Here is a 21,131-nt window from a genome sequence, read left to right on the forward strand (position 1 = left end):
CAGCTCCAAGATGCCAGGTTCGATTCCTGGCTTGGGTCACTGTCTGTGCAGAGTCTGCACATTCTCCCCGTGTCCTTGTGGGTTTCCTCCGGGTACTCCGGTTTCCTCCCACAGTCCAAAGATTTGCAGGTTAGATGGATTGGTCATACTAAATTGCCCTTAGTGTCCAAAAAGGTTAAGTGGGGCTGCTGGATTACGGGGATAGGGTGAAGGTGTGGGCTTGAGTAGGGTGCTCTTTCCAAGTGCTGGCACAGACCCAAGGGGCCGAATGGCCTGCTTCTGCACTGTAAATTCTATAATTCTATAATCTATTATTTCACTGTAAAAGGATTGAGGTTATCAGCACTAAAGGTGTGCAATCTGAACAAAAGGTTAGTACGTGTGCAATGTATTTAGTGTTTGATCGTGAGTGAAAGAGGGTATTAATCTGTCGAAAGAGAAAGGACAGAGCCCTGGAGATTCTTGAATCAGTGGGAAAGAGCTATCAGTCAGGTCCAACAAATTGAAAGAAGCTAGCTAGCCATGTACAATACTTTGGTGCAAGGCAACTTGCTGAAGAAACATACAATGTCAGATTCTGTCAAAGATGTGGGACTGGTTTCTGTATTTTTGGGACTATGTCCCCATGCTATCGTAAAAACTGTGGACTTTCATGCCAGAAAAACTGTCATGAAAGGGCCACATATTCCTAACCCTTCAGGGACTAGCAGTGAACCAGCGTTAAACTAGCAGCATTTTCTGCAGATATGGGCCCCCGCACTTCCAGGTCGGAGACCACGCATGGGCGTGGTGGCGGCCTCCAGCGATCGCGCCATACTCGATGGCAGATTCAGACCGTGGAGCTGGACACTAAAAATAGACCCCCCCCAATCGGCCGCACGCCTGGCCCTGACCGCCCTCCCAAACTTTGCCCAGCCGCATATAAGGCCCCCCTTGCCCTCCAATCGGCCTGCCCCCGACCAGGGCGGCTGTGGACTGAACCCATAGCTGCCACGCTAGTATCCCGACCGGCAGGACCATGAGTGGTCCATGCCGTCGGGATTTCAGCCGATCGGGGGTGGAGAATGGCGTAGCCAGCCTCCAGCAATGGCCGCAGGTAGGTGCTAGGCTTTTCAGGGCCAGCAGAATCGGGCAACTGGCGCCGATCCCGAGCGGGGAAATAGATTCTCCAACCTGGTGCTGGCCATGATTTTGGCGTTGGGGTGCGGAGAATCCAGTCCGTGGTGTTCTTTGTGTTGCTAATACTCAGGATGGATTCAGGTCGTAGTGTGCACAAAGAACTACAAAGCTAAGTTAAATTAACAAAGTTCATTTTTATAACACTAATCTTAATACTGTTCAAACACTATTCCTAAAGCTAGCAATACTACAAATTACAATTAATATCTACACTATACTACCCACTGTCTCTATCTCTTCACCTATCTGCTGTAGTAATAATCAGGGCCTAGTTTTAAGGCCGATTAAATTGGATATCTTAAATTAAAGAATTGGGCACTTTAAAAACCACAGTCTGCAGAAGCCTGCAGAACCCGAATATACAGAATTCAAGACAAGCTGCCGGGGTCTGTCTGAAGCAGCCACCGAATAACCCATCAAATAATTATCATTGCTGCTTGAGATTCACTGTCCTATTGTCCACAGTTCTTGATATCTCATCAACTGATAGTTGCTCCTACTTAAGATGCATTGGCCTATTGTTCGCAGTTCCTATAACCCAGGTTAGCAGTCATCGCTCCTCCCAAGGTGGGCTCAGGTGCCGTGTCAACAGGTCATCAACCAGACCTTCGGGCACTGAGACCCTGTCTCCTGAAAATCCATTGGCCGGAGGCCAAGGGCAGATGGAGAAAGGAGGTGGGTGGCGACAGGGAGATAAAAAAATAGGCATTTCCCAGACATCTGAAGAGAAAGGATTGGAAGCTAAGACTGGAAGCAAAAGACTCAAAGTAAAAGACTCAAAGCAAAAAAATCGAAGGAAAAGACTCAAAGCAAAGACACTGAAGCAAAGACACTGAAGCAAAGACTCAAAGTAAAAGAATTGTAGCAAAGACTCAAAGCTTGATGTGTGAGGTGACTTTGATCAGACCAGATGGAAGGAGGCAAGCAAGGGCCAGCCAACGAGAATCACCTTTACAAAGAGGACCCAGAGGGACTCAGGGATCGGATCTGCAGCTTACCAAATCACCTTTACGGGAAGTATAGTCGAATCCTAGGTATTCTTGTATGTACAGTGGGTAATTTATGGGTTAACTATATTTACTGAAGTGTGTTGCATTATATCTATGTCCTACTTTGTTCTCTTCATAAATAAAGACACCTGGGTAAACATTACTTAAAGTGCTGGTTGAGCTATCTTAATTGTACAGATACAACACTGCTTATTCTCTACTCGCCCACGACACTCTCCCAGAAGTCTGAGAGGCATTCCCTTTTATAGTTCTGCTCCCCAGCTCCATCTGGTGGTAGAATAAAGAATCACATTAACTCGTAATGTGCCAGACATTACAGATAATGTCACAAAAGGTTTTCAAAAGTAATAACTGATGATTCACCAGAATATTCAAAAGCATTACAAGATTTATGATCTACCGTTCTCCAAGAACACCACATGGCGTGAATATGGCATGACAAATCCTGGTGTTATGCTATAGCCCAGTACTCATCTCGCACTACAAACTAGCCGGACTCTGTCCACTTGACTCGGTTTAAACAAATGTGCTGGGCTATTTGCTTTTGATGTACTTTTGACACCAGGATAACATTTACAATAACAATTAAAAAAGCCTCAGTTTACATTTTGTATCTTAAAGAAAGTGGTTGTTTTTGTGAACAAGAAAATTACCGACCTTTTGTGGGCCTGGCACATTAGCTTCAGGGATTTCTCTCAAAGGTTAGCAGTATAAAATATTGTTATGGGCCAGGGTTTAGACCCAAAGTGTATCATGGAGTTCACCTGACCCACAACTTTTAATAGATTGTGGTTATGGGGAGCACACGGTCCACTCTACAGGTATGGTGCAAACAGAGCTTTACAATACTTTTAAATCAAAACAATGTTTATTCTATGAACTCAAGTTAACCTTTTTAAAAATACAGTGAACATCTTAGCAACCATCAATTCAAATACAACACCAAAGAGTACAGCACTAAGTAATGCTTAATAACTTCCCAAACAACATCCAGAAGCCAAAGAAACACCTTTTAACAGAAGCACATTAGGTTTACATTCACTACTGTGAACATTTATAATTCTGAATTCACCAAATGATCAAGAGGTAGTATTTTCATGGCAGAGAGATCAACAGTACACCTGCTCTGTCTGGCTTCAGCTCCAACACTGAAAACGAAACTAAAACACATCCAGCAGCAAACAGCTTAAAACAAAAGTAAAAAGCTGACAGACAGCATAGCTCCACCCACTCTCTGACATCACTGCAGTAGTAAACACCCATTTCTTAAAGGTACTCTCACTACAGATATTTATATACACACCCATTTATAAATACCTATTTCTTAAAGGTACTCTAACATGACACCTCCCCCCAAGAAAAAAAATAAACCATCAACTTCAAGATGGTTTCATTTTTCACCTTTTCACTATCCTTTGAGAAATGCACACAGTAAATATACTTTTTTGTTTAAAATAAAACATGCAAACAGGTATAATAATACAGTCCATTGCTGTTCTCCTTCCTCCAACTGAAATCCTTCCTGATTGACAGTCTCTTTGAAGAAGAAAGTCTCTGCACTATCCGTCCATTTCTCTACGCCTCGGCACTTCTCTTTAAAGTCAGATACTTTAGTTCAATCTGATCGCGGAGTCCCATGTAATTCTCCAACACAGGAACATTGGTTATAAAACATAGAACAGTACAGCACAGAACAGGCCCTTCGGCCCTCGATGTTGTGCCGAGCTTTGTCCGAAATCAAGATCATGCAATCCCACTCCCTGTCATTCTGGTGTGCTCCATGTGCCTATCCAATAACCGCTTGAAAGTTCCTAAAGTGTCCGACTCCACTGTCACAGCAGGCAGTCCATTCCACACCCGAACCACTCTCCGAGTAAAGAACAGACCTCTGACATCCCTCCTATATCTCTCACCCCGAACCTTATAGTTATACCCCCTTGTAACAGCTACATCCACCTGAGGAAATAGTCTCTGAACGTCAGGGTCTTTTTACCTTTGTGCTTCCTCAATTCTACCCAAAGAGATTCTATGCCTTGTAATCCTATATTGCTCCTTTCTATCGATTCAACTTCATTCCTTACTAACAATGCATCCTCGCCCCCTTTGCCCGTCTGCCTGTGCTTTTGATTGGACACATATCCTTGGATATTTTGCTGCCTGGTTTGGAGGGTAGGTCTTATGAGGAAAGGTTGAGGGAGCTAAGGTATTTCTCAACTTAATAGAGGTTTATAAGATGATGAGCGGGATAGATAGCACAGCTTTCAGGCCGTCAATTGCCTGTTGAAAGTCCGCTGCCCACTGAAATTTTTGACGTTTCTTCAGCAAGTCCATCAGTGGAGCAATCATGCTACAAAACTTTTGTCCAAATGTTCGATCAAATTCACTCATACCAAGAAATCTCATTATTTCCCTTCATCTTGAGGGTATCGGAAACTCCTCAAGGAAAGTGACTTGGGATTTTCCAAATTTACTTTTGGCTAGGTTTATCACCAAACCCGCCTCCTAAAGTTGATCGAATAACTCCATCAGATGTTTCAGATGTTCTTTCCATGCCTGGCTGAAAATGACCAGATCATCGATATATACCGCACAATTGGGTAATCCTGAAACAACTTTGTTAGTTAACCGTTGAAATGTGGCTGGGGCGTTTTTCATGCCAAATGGCATAACTTTAAATTGGTACATACCAGCTGGAGTCACAAAAGCTGAAATCTCCTTCGCCCTTTCGGATAAAGTTACCTGCCAGTAACCTTTAAGTAAATCCAGTTTGGAAATAAAAGCTGATTGTCCCACTTTCTCAATGCAATCCTCCAAATGTGGGATAGGATCAGAGTCCGTTCTTGCAACTGCATTAACCTTTCAATATTCCACACACAACCGTTGGGTCCCATCTGGTTTAGGTACCATCACTATGGGTGAACTGCATTGGCTGCAACCCACTTCAATTATGCCATTTTTAAGCATACTCTCAATCTCTTTGTTAACCTGTGCCCATTTTAAAAGGTTAAGTCTGTATGGATGTTGTTTGATTGGAAATGCATTTCCCACATCTACATCATGTATAGCCATTTTACTACTTCCCAATTTATCTCCACAAACTTGCCCATGTGATATCAATAACTCTTTCACGTCAGTTTGTTTTTCCTCCGGAAGGTAACTCAACAATTTATCCCAATTTTTAAGAACATCCTCGTTTTCAAATTTAATTTCAGGTATGTCAAATTCACAGTTATCCAGATTTTGTTCATCACTTTGAGTTAGAATCATTAAAACCTCCTCCTTTTTCTCTCCTTCCCTTTCAAAGTACCTTTTAAGCATATTCACATGACACACTCGGTGAGTTTTCCTTCTATCTGGTGTTTTTACCACATAATTCACCTCAGTTAATTTCCTTTCAATTTGATAAGGTCCACAAAATGTTGCTTTTAAAGGTTCACCTACCGCTGGTAACAACACTAAAACTTTATCTCTACAGGCAAAACTACGAACTTTGGATTTCTTGTCCGCTACCCGTTTCATCACATTTTGTGCAACTTTTAAATGTTGTTTAGCCAATTCACCTGCCCTATTTAATTGTTCTCTAAAATTTGACACGTAATCCTGTAAATTCTGATTTCTCACACACTAATTTTTCCTTAATCAATTTAAGTGGTCCTCTTGCCTCATGACATGACCAAAAATTAGTTCAAAAGGACTAAATTTGGTTGACTCATTAGTTGCATACCTAATTGCAAATAGTACGAATGGAATTCCGTTATCCTAATCCTCTGGATAATGGTGACAATAAGCCCTCAACATTGTCTTTAATGTCTGACGCCACCTTTATTGTGCCCCCTGCGATTCTGGATGGTATGCAGTTGATTTAAATTGTTTTATTCCTAAGCTATCCATAACTTCTTTGAATAACCTTGAGCTACAATTTGATCCTTGATCCGATTGTATTTCTGTGGGTAGTCCATATCTAGTAAAGGATTTAAATAACTCTTCCACAATCTTTTTAGCTGTAATGTTACGTGCTGGAATGGCCTCTGGAAACCTAGTAGACACATCCATTATCGTTAAATGATATTGATTCCCACTTTTCATTTTAGGAAACGGTCCATGCAATCAATTAGGACCTGTGTAAAAGGTTCCTCAAATGCTGGAATGGGTATTAAGGGCGCTGGTTTTATCACTGCTTGAGGTTTCCCTATCACTTGACATGTGTGACATGATTGGCAAAATCTAACTACATCTTTATGTAGTCCAGGCCAATAAAAATGTTTCTGGATTTTAGCTTAAGTTTTCCTTATTCCCAAATGACCTCCCACTGGTACCTCATGTGCAACTTGCAACACCCCCTTTCTCTACCCTACCCGCAATACTCCTTGATGAACTTCTGCCCACTTTTCATCCGCCTGCATATGTAAAGATCTCCATTTTCTCATCAAGACATCACTTTTACGGTAATAACACTCTGGTATACATGCAGATACCTCTTCCATGTATGATTTCTGATACATCCGTTTTATTTCTATATCTTTTGTTGTAAGTCCGCCAATTTTCCTGAAAAAAAAAATATCCGCCTCATCCTCCACCTGTTCTTGTTCTTTTTCAACCATCTGATCAAAAATCGTGTCTGATAATTGCACTTCAACTTTATCTTCACTCTTTGATTTCTCCTCTTGTCTTAACCTGTGACTTTGCGACCTTGTTACTACACAATCCAGAAAAATCCCAGGATATTCGTCCTTCAGTTGTCTGACTTTCCACTGGCTTATCCACCACAGTAGGCATCACTCCCACCTGCGATCCAGCTGTATCATTACCCAAAATAAAGTGTATTCCTGGACAAGATAGTTTCTCTATTACTCATACTACCACTTCACCACTCTTCACTGGACTTTACAAGCTTACCTTATACAATTGAACACAACTCCTCTCACCCTGAATTCCACATATTACCACCTTTTCTGGCAACATTATTCCCAAACTACATAACTCCTCATCCCTTACCATTAAAGATTGACTAGCTCCCGTATCTCTTAAAATTGTGACTACTTTACCTGCTCCTCCTGATACAGATGAGTAAACTTTACCCACACAAGTAAATTCTTTAAAGAGATCTGGCACCTTCTTAACAATCACCTCTTGATCAGGCTGTACAATATTTTGCAACTCCTTCGCTTCACCTGAGCTTTCCTTTACCACTTTAACAGACCCCACTGTCTTATCCTGTTTTACCACATCAGCCTTCCCAGTGCTTTTCTTCAACCACTATGACTTTACATGGCCTAGTTTATTACAGTGAAAACATTTGAAACTTGTCATTTCTTTTGTACCCTCCTGGATTTCTTTTTTAATCTGAGGTACACTCTCCTTGTTATCTCCCATCAAATCACTTTTGCCTCTACCACTTGAGTAATTCTCATGTCCCCAGTTTCTATCCCTCACAGGCTGAAACTGATGTCGGAAACCAAGTTTTGATTTATGAACTAATTCATAATCATTTGCCATTTCTGCTGCTAATCTCGTAGTTTTAACCCTATGCTCTTCCACATGAGTTCTCACTATATCAGGAATTGAATTTTTAAACTCCTCCAAAAGTATAATTTCTCTGAGAGCTTCATACGTCTGGTCTATTTTCAAAGCCCTTATCCACTTATCAAAATTACTTGTTTGAGCCTTTCAAACTCCATGTATGTTTGACCAAATTCTTTCCTTAAATTTCTGAACCTTTGTCTGTAGGCTTCAGGCACTAGTTCATCTGCACCGAAGATGGATTTTTTCACCTACTCATACGTCCCAGATACCTCCTCCGGTAGTGATGCAAACACTTCACTAGCTCTACCTACCAGCTTTGTTTGAATCAGTAATACCCACATGTCCTGTGGCCATTTCATTTGTTTAGTTACCTTCTCAAATGAAATGAAAAAGGCTTCTACCTCCTTCTCGTCAAACCGTGGCAATGCTTGACATATTTAAATAGATTCCCACCAAGCCTTCGACTATGACGATCTTTCTCACTATCCTCATCACTATCATCCAACTGTCCATTTCCCTTTATGTCTGCCAATTTTAACTGACTGTCATGTTTCATGCCCATTTTCTGAAGTTCAAACTTTCTCTTTTTCCCTGATATGTATCTCCTTTTCTCTTTCTTTTTGTTCTGCTAGGGCTATTCTTTCTTTTCTCCTTTCTTCGCTCTCATTTTCTTTCCCCTCTCTCTTTCTTTCTTTTTCCTCTCTATCTCTTTCTCTCTCTCTTTCTTTTTCCACTCTCTCTCTTTCTTTTTCAACTCTCTCTCTTCCTCTCCCTCTTTCTTTTTCTTCTTTCTCATATTCAAGCTGCTTTAATTCTTTCTCATGTTCCATTTGTTTAATTTGTATCTGGATTTTTGCCATTTCCAATGAATCAAACTACCTCAGGCAACTTTAAATGCTTAGCCACCGCCATAATTACTACATCTTTTCGCATTTTGTCAGGTCACGTTAACTGCAATGTTTTTGCCAAATCTAACAGTCTGCTTTTAGTCTTTGTCCGTAAGGTGCTGCGTGTGACCGTCTCCACCCCAAAAAACTTCAGAGCCTCTGAAAGAGCCATTGTCCACAACACAGTCCCTACTTAAACTAGAATACCACACCTGAAAAGCAACCACAACATGTTCACCCCTTACTGTCTTTAAGTTCACTAAGCCAATCCAATAGATAGACGTTTATCCCAGATGAGCCCACAATTTGTTATGGGCCAGGGTTTAGAGAACCCCAAAGTGTATCATGGAGTTCACCTGACCCACGACTTTTAATAGATTGTGGTTATGGGGAGCACACGGTCCACTCTACAAGTATGGTGCAAACAGAGCTTTATAATACTTCTAAATTAAAACAATGTTCATTCTATGAACTCAAGTTAACCTTTTTAAAACATACGGTGAACATCTTAGCAACTATCAAATCAAACACAACCCCCAAAGAATTCAACACTGAGTAACGCTTAATAACTTCCCAAGCAACATCCAGAACACAAATGAAACATCTTTTAACAGAAGCACATTAGGTTTACATTCACTACCGACAACATTTATAATTCTGAATTCATCAAATGATCAAGAGATAGTCTTTTCATAGCAGAGAGAACAGTAGTACACCTGCTCTGTCTGGCTTCAGCTCCAACACTGAAAACGAAACTAAAACACACCCAGCAGCAAACAGCTTAAAACAAAAGTAAAAAGCTGACAGACAGCCCAGCTACACCCACTCTCTGAGATCACTGCAGTAGTAAACACCCATTTCTTAAAGGTACTCTCACTACAGGTATTTATATACACACCAATTTCTTAAAGGTACTCTCACATGACAATACTTCTGAGAAAAAAGTCAACACTATTTTGAGCAGTTTAATTAATTCCAAGCCCTTTTTACCTTATAGATTTGCATACAACCAAAATACAATTACTAAACTTAAATTTAAAAAGCTACCCCCTTATTTAAAGTGCTATTAATATTGCAAAGATGCAATCAGGCACAGGTGAACACCAGGAGAATATTTTGGGAGGTGTGACCAAAAGCTCGGTCAAATGGGCGGTTTTGAGGAGGACCTTAAAGGTCATGAGGCATGGAGAGTTTGCAAAGGGAATTCCAGAACTGAAAGCTTCAGTAGCCGAAAGATCATCTGCCAATGGTGAGTGATGCACAAAAATTTGTGCGACAGAGAATGTGGGAGCGTTGGTGGAGGTTACAGGGTCAGAGATGAGAGTGACCTTCAGGGATTTAAGGACACAGATTAGAATTTTAAATTAGAGCCATTAGGAAACCAGGAGCCAGTGTTGGTCAGCCAGCAACTACTTGATACTAGAGCTGGCCACGGTGCAAAGCAGGGTACAGATAGCACAATTCTGAACAAGATTAAGTTTACAGAGGGTAGGAGATGGAAAGCCAACCAAGTAACAAGTGGCAGTTTGGAGGTGACAACTGTACAAACAGGGGTTTCAGTGACAGATGCTTCAGCAGGGGCAGGTGAAGGCAATGCAATGGAGGTGAAGCTCTTTGTGATGCCAATGAAATGAGGATTGTAAACCCAGCTCGGTCATAAAGGATGCAAAGATTGAAAATAGTCTGGTTTACTCATGGATGACAACCAGGGAATGGTACGGAATCAATGGGAAGCAAATAAAGTTTATCAAAATGATAGTATGTTTTATAAATTTTACAGGACATGAGGGGCTACCCGAGGGGCAGCAGGGTAGCATGGTGGTTAGCATAAATGCTTCACAGCTCCAGGGTCCCAGGTTCGATTCCCGGCTGGGTCACTGTCTGTGTGGAGTCTGCACGTCCTCCCCCTGTGTGCGTGGGTTTCCTCCGGGTGCTCCGGTTTCCTCCCACAGTCCAAAGATGTGTGGGTTAGGTGGATTGGCCTTGCTAAATTGCCCGTAGTGTCCTAATAAAAGGTTAAGGGGGGGGTTGTTGGGTTACGGGTATAGGGTGGATACGTGGGTTTGAGTAGGGTGATCATGGCTCGGCACAACATTGAGGGCCGAAGGGCCTGTTCTGTGCTGTACTGTTCTATGAGTCAGCGGACTTAAATCTAAATCCACTGACAGGCACGTTTGGTGGGGTGATTATCGGTGGCTGCCGTGCCGTGAATCTCCCCTCTTTTCAACAACACTTTGATCGGTAGCCACGATCTTTCTCCCAACCCCGCTTTCAGGCCACTTCCCCGTTTTCTGGTACCTCCCTCAACCCCCAACCTTGTCGAGGCCCCTGTGAACTCTTCCAATTGACAAGGCTCCCTCGGGCCTGAATCCTGGTAGTATCTACCTGCCACCCTGGCAGTGCCAGGATGGCTTGCCAAGGTGCCAAGTGCTGGGGAATGCCAAGGTACCACCCTGCCCTGTCCCTGACCATCTGGCGGTCTCCAATGGCCTTTGAAAACCCAGAGGTACCGTTACGCCTGGAGCACATTTGTGTGGACCAATATGTTTTTATAAATTTAGAGTACCCACTTATTTTCTTTTCCAATTAAGGGGCAATTTAGCGCAGCCAATCCACCTAACTTGCACATCTTTGGGTTGTGGGGGGGAAACCCACGGCGACATGGGGACAATGTGGAAATTCTACACGGACAGTGACCCAGGGCCGGTATACGAATGTGTGGACCAATACTAAATGACGCCCTGGGGAGGTCTCGCAGGAAGGGGGTGGATGAATCCAGTGAGAACGGGATCCAGATCGCACTGGGCGGAACGAATCAGGCCTGCGCTGAACTCAATTTGGGGTTCTTGGGTGATTCACCTGTGCCATGCGCAACAGGGTCGCTGAATTGTGCCCATAATATAAGTTACATTGTACCATGTGATGTACTGCTGTGTTTCTTTACAACTGTGCAGTCGAATTGTTAAATATTGAATTTATACAGAGGTCAAGTAAGAAACTGCACCTGTAAATGTTCGGCGACTTGCTACAGACACCAATCAAGGGACTGCATAAAACCTCGCAACAATTATTTGGACACTTTGATGAAAGTTTTGTGTTTTTGTTTGCACATTTTGAATTGCAATACAATATTAAATTTGACACTTGCAGTACAACACAGAGGTATGATGCACAAACTATGCAAGCAAAATGTACAATTTTCCTGATAACATTTTATAAACATATATGGATGCAGATACATATTGGAAGATTGTTTATTTGATGTGGCTGTAAGATATTTGCTCAGTGAAATTAATAACGCTGATCATTATGGGAGGGCCAAGTGATTTCTTGAGCTGCTATGTGAAGTTTGAAGATCTGCATGACACAAAAAGATGGATTCAGAGGTGAGGAAGATTTTATCATTTGTGTAAGAGCCTGACACCCTTCTGGGAAAATCGGACATTAGAAGGTTTACTTACTAACTGTTGATGACCCATGTCAGCACATGTAATCCAAGAGATAACACAAATTGGACAGAATATCACAGGTACCCATATTTGAAAGGCCACAGTACAGCTCAATAGGATTTGCTCTGATTTTAATTAAGTCTTCTTGAAAGATGAATTGAATGTCTGGGGAGGTGATAATAAAAATAAAAGCACTAGTTCATAAGGGGGAGTTTGACTGTTTATCAGAAGGGTAAGTGACAGACGTAAATAGGATGGAATACAGTATAATTAAAAGTTTTCACTTATACTCTTTTAATAAATTTTCGATCTAGCGAGTGGGTGCCATGGGCGGATATAGACACAGGTGGAGTCTAGTCCCATGGCCCACAGCAATTTACTGTTTAAGCATAATGTCCGGCCCCATTTCTGGAGGAAGCCCTGCCTCAGAGAGCTGCTAACAGACATCGTCAGAGAGGCCAAACAGACCAAAGCCCTTTGGTCCTCAACATCATTCGTCACTGAGCTGAATGCAAGGTAAGTGGATGCGGCTGGTATCTTTGGGGCCAAACATTGCCAGGGCCAAGCTGTCATCTCCTCCTCTGCCGCTCGTAAAATTCCATTGGGAGTAGGTGGCAACAAATATGCCCATTTTATGGGGATTTCACACATGCAAACCCGCCTGCAGTAAAGTGTAAAATTCTGCCCATAACTTTAACATGGTGCCCGAATTACATCTGCAACAGTTATCCTTGAACTCTAACTCTGAAGGCCAAAATCCTTCTTAACTTCTGAAACAAAATGTTTTTCAACTTCTACTGGTAAAATGTCAATTGCCTATGTCTACATGCGCTGCCTTTCAATTTTGCCTGATAGAAATTTCTATTTTTACACTCTGAAAAGAAACTACCCATATAGATTGTTGCAATGGCATTTTTTTCTCCACCCTTTTGTACAGTGCCTTAATTTTGTATGATGTGGAGATGCCGGCATTGGACTGGGGTAAGCACAGTAGGAAGTCTTACAACACCAGGTTAAAGTCCAACAGGTTTGTTTCAAACACTAGCTTTCGGAGCACTGCTCCTTCCACAGGTGACTGAAGAGCTATGTTCCAGAAATGTATATATAGAGAAAGTCAAAGATGCAAGACAATGCAAGCTGCCTCTGCGCTATGTCCAATGCTTGCTGGGTCAGGTAGGGGACTGAGTGCCACTGTAGTCGAGGGGTGATGGAATGTTGAGCCCCGGTGGGTGAAATATGCGCCCCCCCCCCCCCCCCCCCCCCCCGCCAGACATCCACGCCACTCCGCCCCTAGCGATTCAACAGGGCCATGTGATGGAATGTCCAGCACGCATACATGGACCACCCCGGTGGAGGGTGTAACTGTGGCCATGGGTCAGGTGTTGTCTAACGATTTGGAGCTCATAACTCATCACAGAGCGGGCTGTCATCATCCTCCATGGTATGGACCAGACCTGCTGTCACTAGCAACGATGTGAGCCCAGCCCGTTGTGCCGCAGGTGGATGTGTAATGGAGGAGTGGTGTGCATGCGGTGGTGGGGGAGGTGGGGGTGGTGGGTGATGGAGGAGGTGCGACTCATGGGTGTTGGGGGAGGTGGGGGGGTGAGGTGGTGCAGTACACCTGCTCAGCGAACCCCCACTCCCCTAGTTGGTGGAATGTGCGGCGATCAACGCGTCCCGTGCTCGCTGACCCTGCCGATAGCGTCTTGCAGCCTCCCATCCATGTCCAGCCCCCATGTCCCGTCGATTGCATCCCCCCCCTCCCTATCCCCATCCTCCTCATCTGGAGAGGCGTGCCCTTCCTTGTGCTCCTCCCCCTCTGCCTCCCCCTCCTCCTCCTCCAGCACATCACTCCTCTGTTGGGCTATATTGTGGAGGGCGCAGCAGACCACAACGATGCGACCGACCCTCTCCCGGTGGTCATTGGAAGGACCCTCCAGAACAGTCCAGGCACCTGAAACGCATCTTCATCAGCCCGAAGCACCTCTCGACCACACCGCTGGTCACACAATGGGCATCATTGTAGCCGGTCTCCGCGTCGGTCTGTGGCCTCCGTATAGGCGTCATCAGCCACGACCGCAACGGGTAACCCCTATCGTCCAGCAACCAGCCCCGCAGCCGGGAGGGGTGTCTCTGAAACATGCCGGGGGTGAACCATTGTGCCAGGATAAACAAGTCATGCACACTGCCCTGGTAACGGGCGCATAAATGCAGGATCTTCATCTGATGGCCACAAACCACCTGCACGTTCATGGAGTAGGACACCTTCCTGTTCGTGAACATGGCCCTGTTATCCGCTGTTGGCCGCATTGCGACGTGCACCCCATCGATCGCATCCTGGACCATGGGAATCCTGGCCACGGCAGCCACCATCCTGGTGGGCGAAGTCCACAGGGAACTGGATCTAGCGATCCACGATGTCTTACAGGACATCCGTCACTGCATGGATGCACCGGTGCACCGATGCCTGGGATATGCCGGACAGGTCCCCACTCGGCGACTGGAATGACCCTGTCACGTAGAAGTTCAGGGCCACCGTCACTTTGATGGCCACAGGGAGAGAGTGCCCTCCACCAGTCCCACGCGGTGCCAGGTCTGCCATTAGGTGGCAGATATGGGTGATGGTTTCCCGGCTCATCCGGAGTCTCCTCCTGCATGCCCTATCCAGGAGGTCATTGAACGACATGCGACGTCGGTACACAAGAGGCTTCATCGGGCGCCTCCGGCGCCGTGGCACCTCCTCCTCCTCGCTCCTCTCCCCCTCTTCCTCATCAGTATCCTCATCCTGTGCCTCGACATCGTCCTCCTCCTCCTGCGCCTGTCGGGCGGGCGGCCCTCCAGCCTGAGCAGCTGCCATCTGCCCTTCTTCAGCCTGTCCCTCTGCTGCAGGTTGGCCACCTCTCTGAGCTCCTGTGCTGACGCTGCCATAGGGCTGCATGCAGGTCAGTGGCCCCCGCCACGGTGGCTAGCATCGCTGGCTGGTGCAGGGGGTGGGGGATAGACACCAAGTTTAACCATGGCGCATGACCCCCCCTCCACAACCAGGTGCCATGGGCTACATAGCTGCCCTAGTTGGCAGCTTGCGCTCCAGCCACGCATGCCCCCCACCCGTTCCCGGCCGGCGGGGCTGTCCACCCCATGCCCCCATCCAAACCTGGAGGGTCTCCCTCCTCGCCCCCTCCAGTCACGGCCATGCCCATCCTGCCAGTCCTAGGTCCACCCCCACGCCAACCCCTACCTCCTGCTGCTGCATCGTCAGCCAGCATGACTGGTTGAAGAGTTTTATAACCACATTAGAACCGCGCCGGCGTGATCTCGGGCAGTATTGCCGGGGGCCCGGAGAATTGCTCATCGGACCACCTCAGGCGATTCTCCATGCTGTGCGGCGCCTTTCACGACCATGCCATTTTCGCTTGTTCGGAGAATAGCGAAATAGCATCGGACCAGCGTTGCCCGACTTTCCGTCGTGAACGCCGATTCTCCGACCCGGCGCGGGCTCGGAGAAACCCACCCATGTCATGTGTGCTCTGCCCTAAGACAGGTCCTTGGCCCATTGTCTGCTGCTGCTTCATCCTGGGCCATTTTCATGGCAGTTTTTGTCACTGGTGCTTTACCATTGCCTTCCACTCTCCGAGGCAAAGGGAGGTAACAGATTGAAAACCAGAATGGGAATTGAGTCCACTCTGTTGACATTGCTTTGAACCACATGCTAGCCACCCAACCAGCTGAGCCAACCAGTTCCATGATTTGAAGTGCTTTGATATTTGACGAAAATGTGACAAGTTACTCTATATGTGCAAGTATTTATTTCTTTAAAAGCATTCCCTTTTTATTTCTTTACTGAAAGATGAATCTGAATGGTCAGTTATTGTTGCAACAATCTATAATTTGCTTTGCTACTGAATGGCAGCATGGTGACATAGCATTAGCACTGCCACCACACTGGGCCAGGGACCCAGGTTCGATTCTGGCCATTGGTGATCTTGTGGAGTCTGCACGTTCTCCCAGTGTCTTTGTGGGTTTTCTCCGGGTGCTCCGGTTTCCTCCCACAGTCCAAAAATTTGCAGGTTAAGTGGATTGGTCATGCTAAATTGCCCCTTAAGTGTCCAAAGATGCGCAAGATAGGTGGATTTGCCATGATTAACGTGCAGAGTTACAGGAATAGGGCGGAGGAGTGGGCCTAGGTAGAGTGTTCTTTCGGAGGGTGGGTACAGACGGGATGGGCAAAAAGGCCTCCTTCTGCACTGTAAGGGTTCTATGGATTATAAGAATGCAATATTCTACACAAATAATGGCCAGATTCTATATTTAAAATAGTTTCCACTTACTGATTAGATTGGACAAAACCAGTTTATACAATATAATTGGAAATATTTCAGTTTCATTCCCTGGTAAATCATTACCGACATCCCACACACTGTATATTATAGAAAGGATTATACCTCAAGTGCAGACACATTGCATAGAACTTCTGCTTGCGTAAATATTTAATGATCTTGGTGTAGTGCTGAGGGAATAACAGCACTTTTACCTCATGAAATATGCAAAACCTATCTAACTGGCAATGTCTGGAAGTACATAACTCAGCCTTCTGGCTTCCTCATATGTCACTCTATGGATTCCTGTGTTTACCAACCCTCCCAATTGACTTCTGCTACCAACAGAAGATTAACCAGCCGCGAAGTAACTACCTCAAGACAACCCCAAACCCAAAAAGGTTTATTTTTTAACAATAAAGCTCAACACACCAGAAACGAAGTTTTAACCTACATTGTCCTGTGCAGAATTTAAAAACAAATCTCACCACCTATCTTTACAATGGTGCAGATAATGGCAGCGTGATAACTGTGATGAAATCAGAGTTGGCAACCCTATCTCAGTTGAGAGGATGGGGGGGAAGTGGGGGGGGGGGCGGAGGACTGAAGAAATGTATATGAAAGCTGACAGCTCAGACCCAGAGCAAAGGAAAATAAGCCCCATTTTATTGGTCCTTTGGAGGCAGCAACATTGCAACACCAAAACAAAAGCCATTTGAGGCCTTACATTATTGCAGTCTGGAGACACTTGAGAACAGACGTGAACAAATCTGCCATTCTTTTATGAAATTGCTGCCAAGCTCAAACTTCATTATTTGTTAACTGCAGACAGATCTCGCAGCGGCTGCCAGCAACGGAATTCAAAACAACTAACTGAATTAAGATGTAAAACAGCACGTTTTAAGAATAGTCCAAGGCCTGATCTCATCCACACAATGAACAAATTCTAATAACTGTTAAGAGTTTGAACCCAGATAAAATAAAAGCCCTTATCCGATCGTCAGTACTTTATATTCTATTCTTTCTACCATTTTTGTACTTTCTATTTTGCTTGAATGGCTAATATAAAGCTTGCCTCAATTTGGTGCTCGGCCACGACAGAAGTAGATTTTTTAGTGAATGAACTTTTGAATTGAAATTGAAATTCCAGCAGCCAACAATGACTTAAGTGCCTTGTTCAGCCCATGCTAGATGAATCTATCTTTACTTTGCCAATCGCAGGGAAAATTAAGTTGTAAAGTGCGATTTTCTAACTCCAATGGTTTAGAACTTGTTTAATGTAAATGTGATGGACTGAACAACAACAGCAAGGCTGTTTCAAGTTGGGGCTTTTCTTCAATGGAACAGAGAAGGTTAATGAAGGGAGGAGTTAAGGTTTCAAAACAATGAAAGCTTTTCTAAGGGGCAATTGTGAAAGATTGGTTCCATTGGTTTCACCCGGGACGGCACGGTGGCACAGTGGTTAGCACTGCTGCCTCACAGCGCTAGGGACCAGGGTTCGATTCCAGTCTCGGGTGACAGTCTGTCTGCAGATTGCACATTTTCCCCGTGTCTGTGTGGGTTTCCTCCGGCTGCTCCAGCTTCCTACCACAGGCCAAAGATGTGCAGGTTAGGTGGATTGGCCATGTTAAATTGCCCTTAGTGTCCAAGGTAGGTGGGGTTATGAGGTTCCAGGGATAGAGCAGCAGAGTGGGCCTAGGTAGGGAGCTCTTTCAGAGGGTTGGTGCAGACTCGATGGGCCGAATGGCCTCCTTCTGCACGGTAGGAATTCTATGATTCTATGATTGGTTGATGAATCCGTTACAAAGGGCACAGTCTGAAGATTATCACAACAAGAAAGGGGATTATAAAGGATCGCATTGCCTTTGAAAAGGCACAGAGGTGACTAATATAGATAAGTCATGATGAATATAAATTCTGAAGAAAGGTGAAAGGCAATGGGCATTCTTTTGGGAAGGGAAAGAAATTTTCAAGGGGATTTAAGCAGTCAAGATCATGAAAGGAATTGATAAGGGCTCCGAAGGAGAGTCACACGATTCAAAGTGTTAACTCCGTTTCTCTCACAACAGAAGCTCCTATTGTTTGTCAAGCATTTTCTATTTTTATTTAAGGAATTGATAAAGCTGGTTCAAGCAAGTGTAGAGAAGAGTTCAAAAGGCGAGAGCAGAAATTAAAATTGAGGAAAGTTACTAATAAGAAAGGAAGTTGAGAGAAAGCTTTTGATCTAAGAAGGTAATAGAATTGCCAAATAAATTACCAGAGGATATTTCAGTACGCAGCATGAATGGTGAGCATACGTTTTGGAGAACTAAGGAATTTAAGTTATCGTAAGGCAGCAGATATGTGGATTGATAAAAAAAAATTACCACCTTTCCTGTATCAAAAAGCTTTTGTTATTTGTAATATTTAAATCAACATAATTATTCAACATTTCTGTGAGGAACATAACATAACTGGTTCGAACCAGCTTCCAAATATCTACTCTAATCCAATTATTTTAATCAAGTAAAAATAAAAGCAGGAACTTACCTCATACACATTGAACTGTGACTGTCCCCTGGAAAGTTCTCGGTAATTTGTGGTGAATTCCCCAATAAAATCATGGCTGCACATCAAAAACACAATGTGATGTCAAACTTTGGTCACACAGCAGAAACAGCCATATAACCAATAAATGCAAACAAGTACCATTAATCATACCGAATAATGTGGCATCGGCCGAGAACCAGGGACAAGAAATACTTCAGCCAGATGAGTAAGAAAACTCGATTAGCTCCTTTCTATGTGTGGATAATTTACATGGCAAAATATGGAAGGACTGGGTACTTATATCGATTTGATAAAAGACAGCAATATAGTGATTCTTCTTTAATCATTTGACTTTGTCGAAAAATAATTTTTTGAGGAACACCTTCCAAAATCTTTTAATTAAATAGCAAAAAAGAGTGAATTAAAAATGAGTAGCATTCTCAGACTACATAGCATAATGACTCCAACAAATTATGTATTTTAGCCTCCCAACAATGGCAGAATGTTTAATTCAAAACGATGCTCAATGCAAAACAAAAAAAGAATAATTCTGTAAACCAGTTTATAGCGCTGTGTGTAATAAAGGTAATGAAAGAAGCTAGGTTTGAGGGTAAAAGGGTCCATTTGTGTTTTCAAGAGCTTTAATTTGCCAACGTGACACATTGAAGACTTGGAGCCATTTTGCAACTGATGGGGGTCTATTCTAGAAAATTTACTACATGATTTATGAGCCTGTGTGTAAATTCTTGGAATTCAATCAACTTGTGAAGACCATTCTGCTGTTTTCATTTGATTGTCGGCAAAGTGCAATTATTGTGGTGATGAACTGCAGGACATTTTAAAGAAACTTGATTTTCACTTAAGCCATTTTGAATCTGAGAATCAACAGGTTTCATGACTTGACCACATAAAGCACAAATCAGAATGCCAACTGCCAATGCCATTTTCCTTTCTGCATTTAAATGAGTAACTGTAACTGAAAAAGGGTCAAATTTATTCTTTAGAACTCAGAGCTCTGAACGTATCCAGGCAACGGAAATAAGCTAGTGTTTGGTACAGCTGACCACTTTGTACGTTCCATTAGATTTTGGATTCTTTTGCTCACTCTTCAGCTCAAAGCATTTTGGTGCCACAATTTGGAACAAATGCAAATAGATAAATGAAGAGAGCATCGGGGACTTTGATGAATGACTGGTCCAATTCAACTTATTAAATGTAATGATAGAGAAAGTAACAGAGCCAATCAGAAAGAAGGAAATAGTAAATTAAAGTCAAGATACAGAGAGTGAAGTGAAGTAAAGAAGAGAAAGAAAGATCAGATTGACAGGGAAGAAAAGATGCAACGGAAAAATAAGGAACAGGTCCTTAAATTTAGATCAGAAGTTTATAAAACGTTGAGGAACAATTTCCTATGTGCAAGAATGAGACACCAGCGTTTCAACTGATCCCCTTTCTGGGTCTCCATGCCTGAGTGGCATTGTAAGAAATAAATATCTAATCAATAACAAAGAGTCAGAGTCATCGGACTCGAAACGTTAGCTCTTTTCTCTCTCTACAGATGCTGCCAGACTTGCTGAGATTTTCCAGCATTGTCCCTTTCGTTTCATCAATAACAGTGTCCTTCTGACATGAAATTGCAGACCTAACTTTCTGCAATGAGTTTAATTTATATTTACAGCTCAATTCAGCAATTTCTTGAAACGCACACGTAGACTGAAGGTGAGATACTGTCTCATGGTGGGCCGGCGCAAACTCACACCACGGGCAGGTTTTCTGGCTCCACCCAACGCCGGATTCATCTGGTCCCACTGAAAGTCAATAGATTTTTGGCAGACCCGCTACATCCCCTGCCACAGTGAGGCCAGAAAATCCTGCCCCTTATCTTTCCCTTGCTGCCAAGGGGTGGATTTTATGCACACTAATAATAGTATGCATCTTTAACTTGCCATTATTTTGCCAGCAAATTCTGTACCGATGTTCCACTTGTGACTTTAAAGTAACTCATGTGGACCTGGGAAACATCTACAGGTTCAAAAATATGCATGAATTCATAAAATCATAAAATTACATAGAAACATACATAGAACATAGAAGCAGGAGTAGGCCATTCAATCCTTCAAGCCTATTCTGCCATTCATTATGATCATGGCTGATCGTCTAGTTCAATAACCTGATCTCGCCTTCCCCCTTGATCTCTTTTGCCCCGAGAGCTATATCTAATTCCTTATTGAAATCACA

The 21,131-nt window shown here is 43.7% G+C and overlaps 1 protein-coding gene across 4 annotated transcripts in view; it reads right to left on the reverse strand.

Moving 5' to 3' along the window:
- LOC119973336 (copine-8) overlaps positions 1-21,131 on the reverse strand; it is a 449,311-nt gene that overhangs the window by 127,434 nt on the left and 300,746 nt on the right. For all 4 annotated transcript variants that reach the window (XM_038811212.1, XM_038811215.1, XM_038811214.1 and 1 more), the window contains one exon: positions 18,894-18,969. In XM_038811212.1, the coding sequence (XP_038667140.1) occupies positions 18,894-18,969 (76 nt within the window). The remainder of the gene's footprint in view (positions 1-18,893; positions 18,970-21,131) is intronic.

This window comes from Scyliorhinus canicula, chromosome 11, assembly GCF_902713615.1.
Source record: "Scyliorhinus canicula chromosome 11, sScyCan1.1, whole genome shotgun sequence".
Taxonomy (NCBI): Eukaryota; Metazoa; Chordata; class Chondrichthyes; order Carcharhiniformes; family Scyliorhinidae; genus Scyliorhinus; species Scyliorhinus canicula.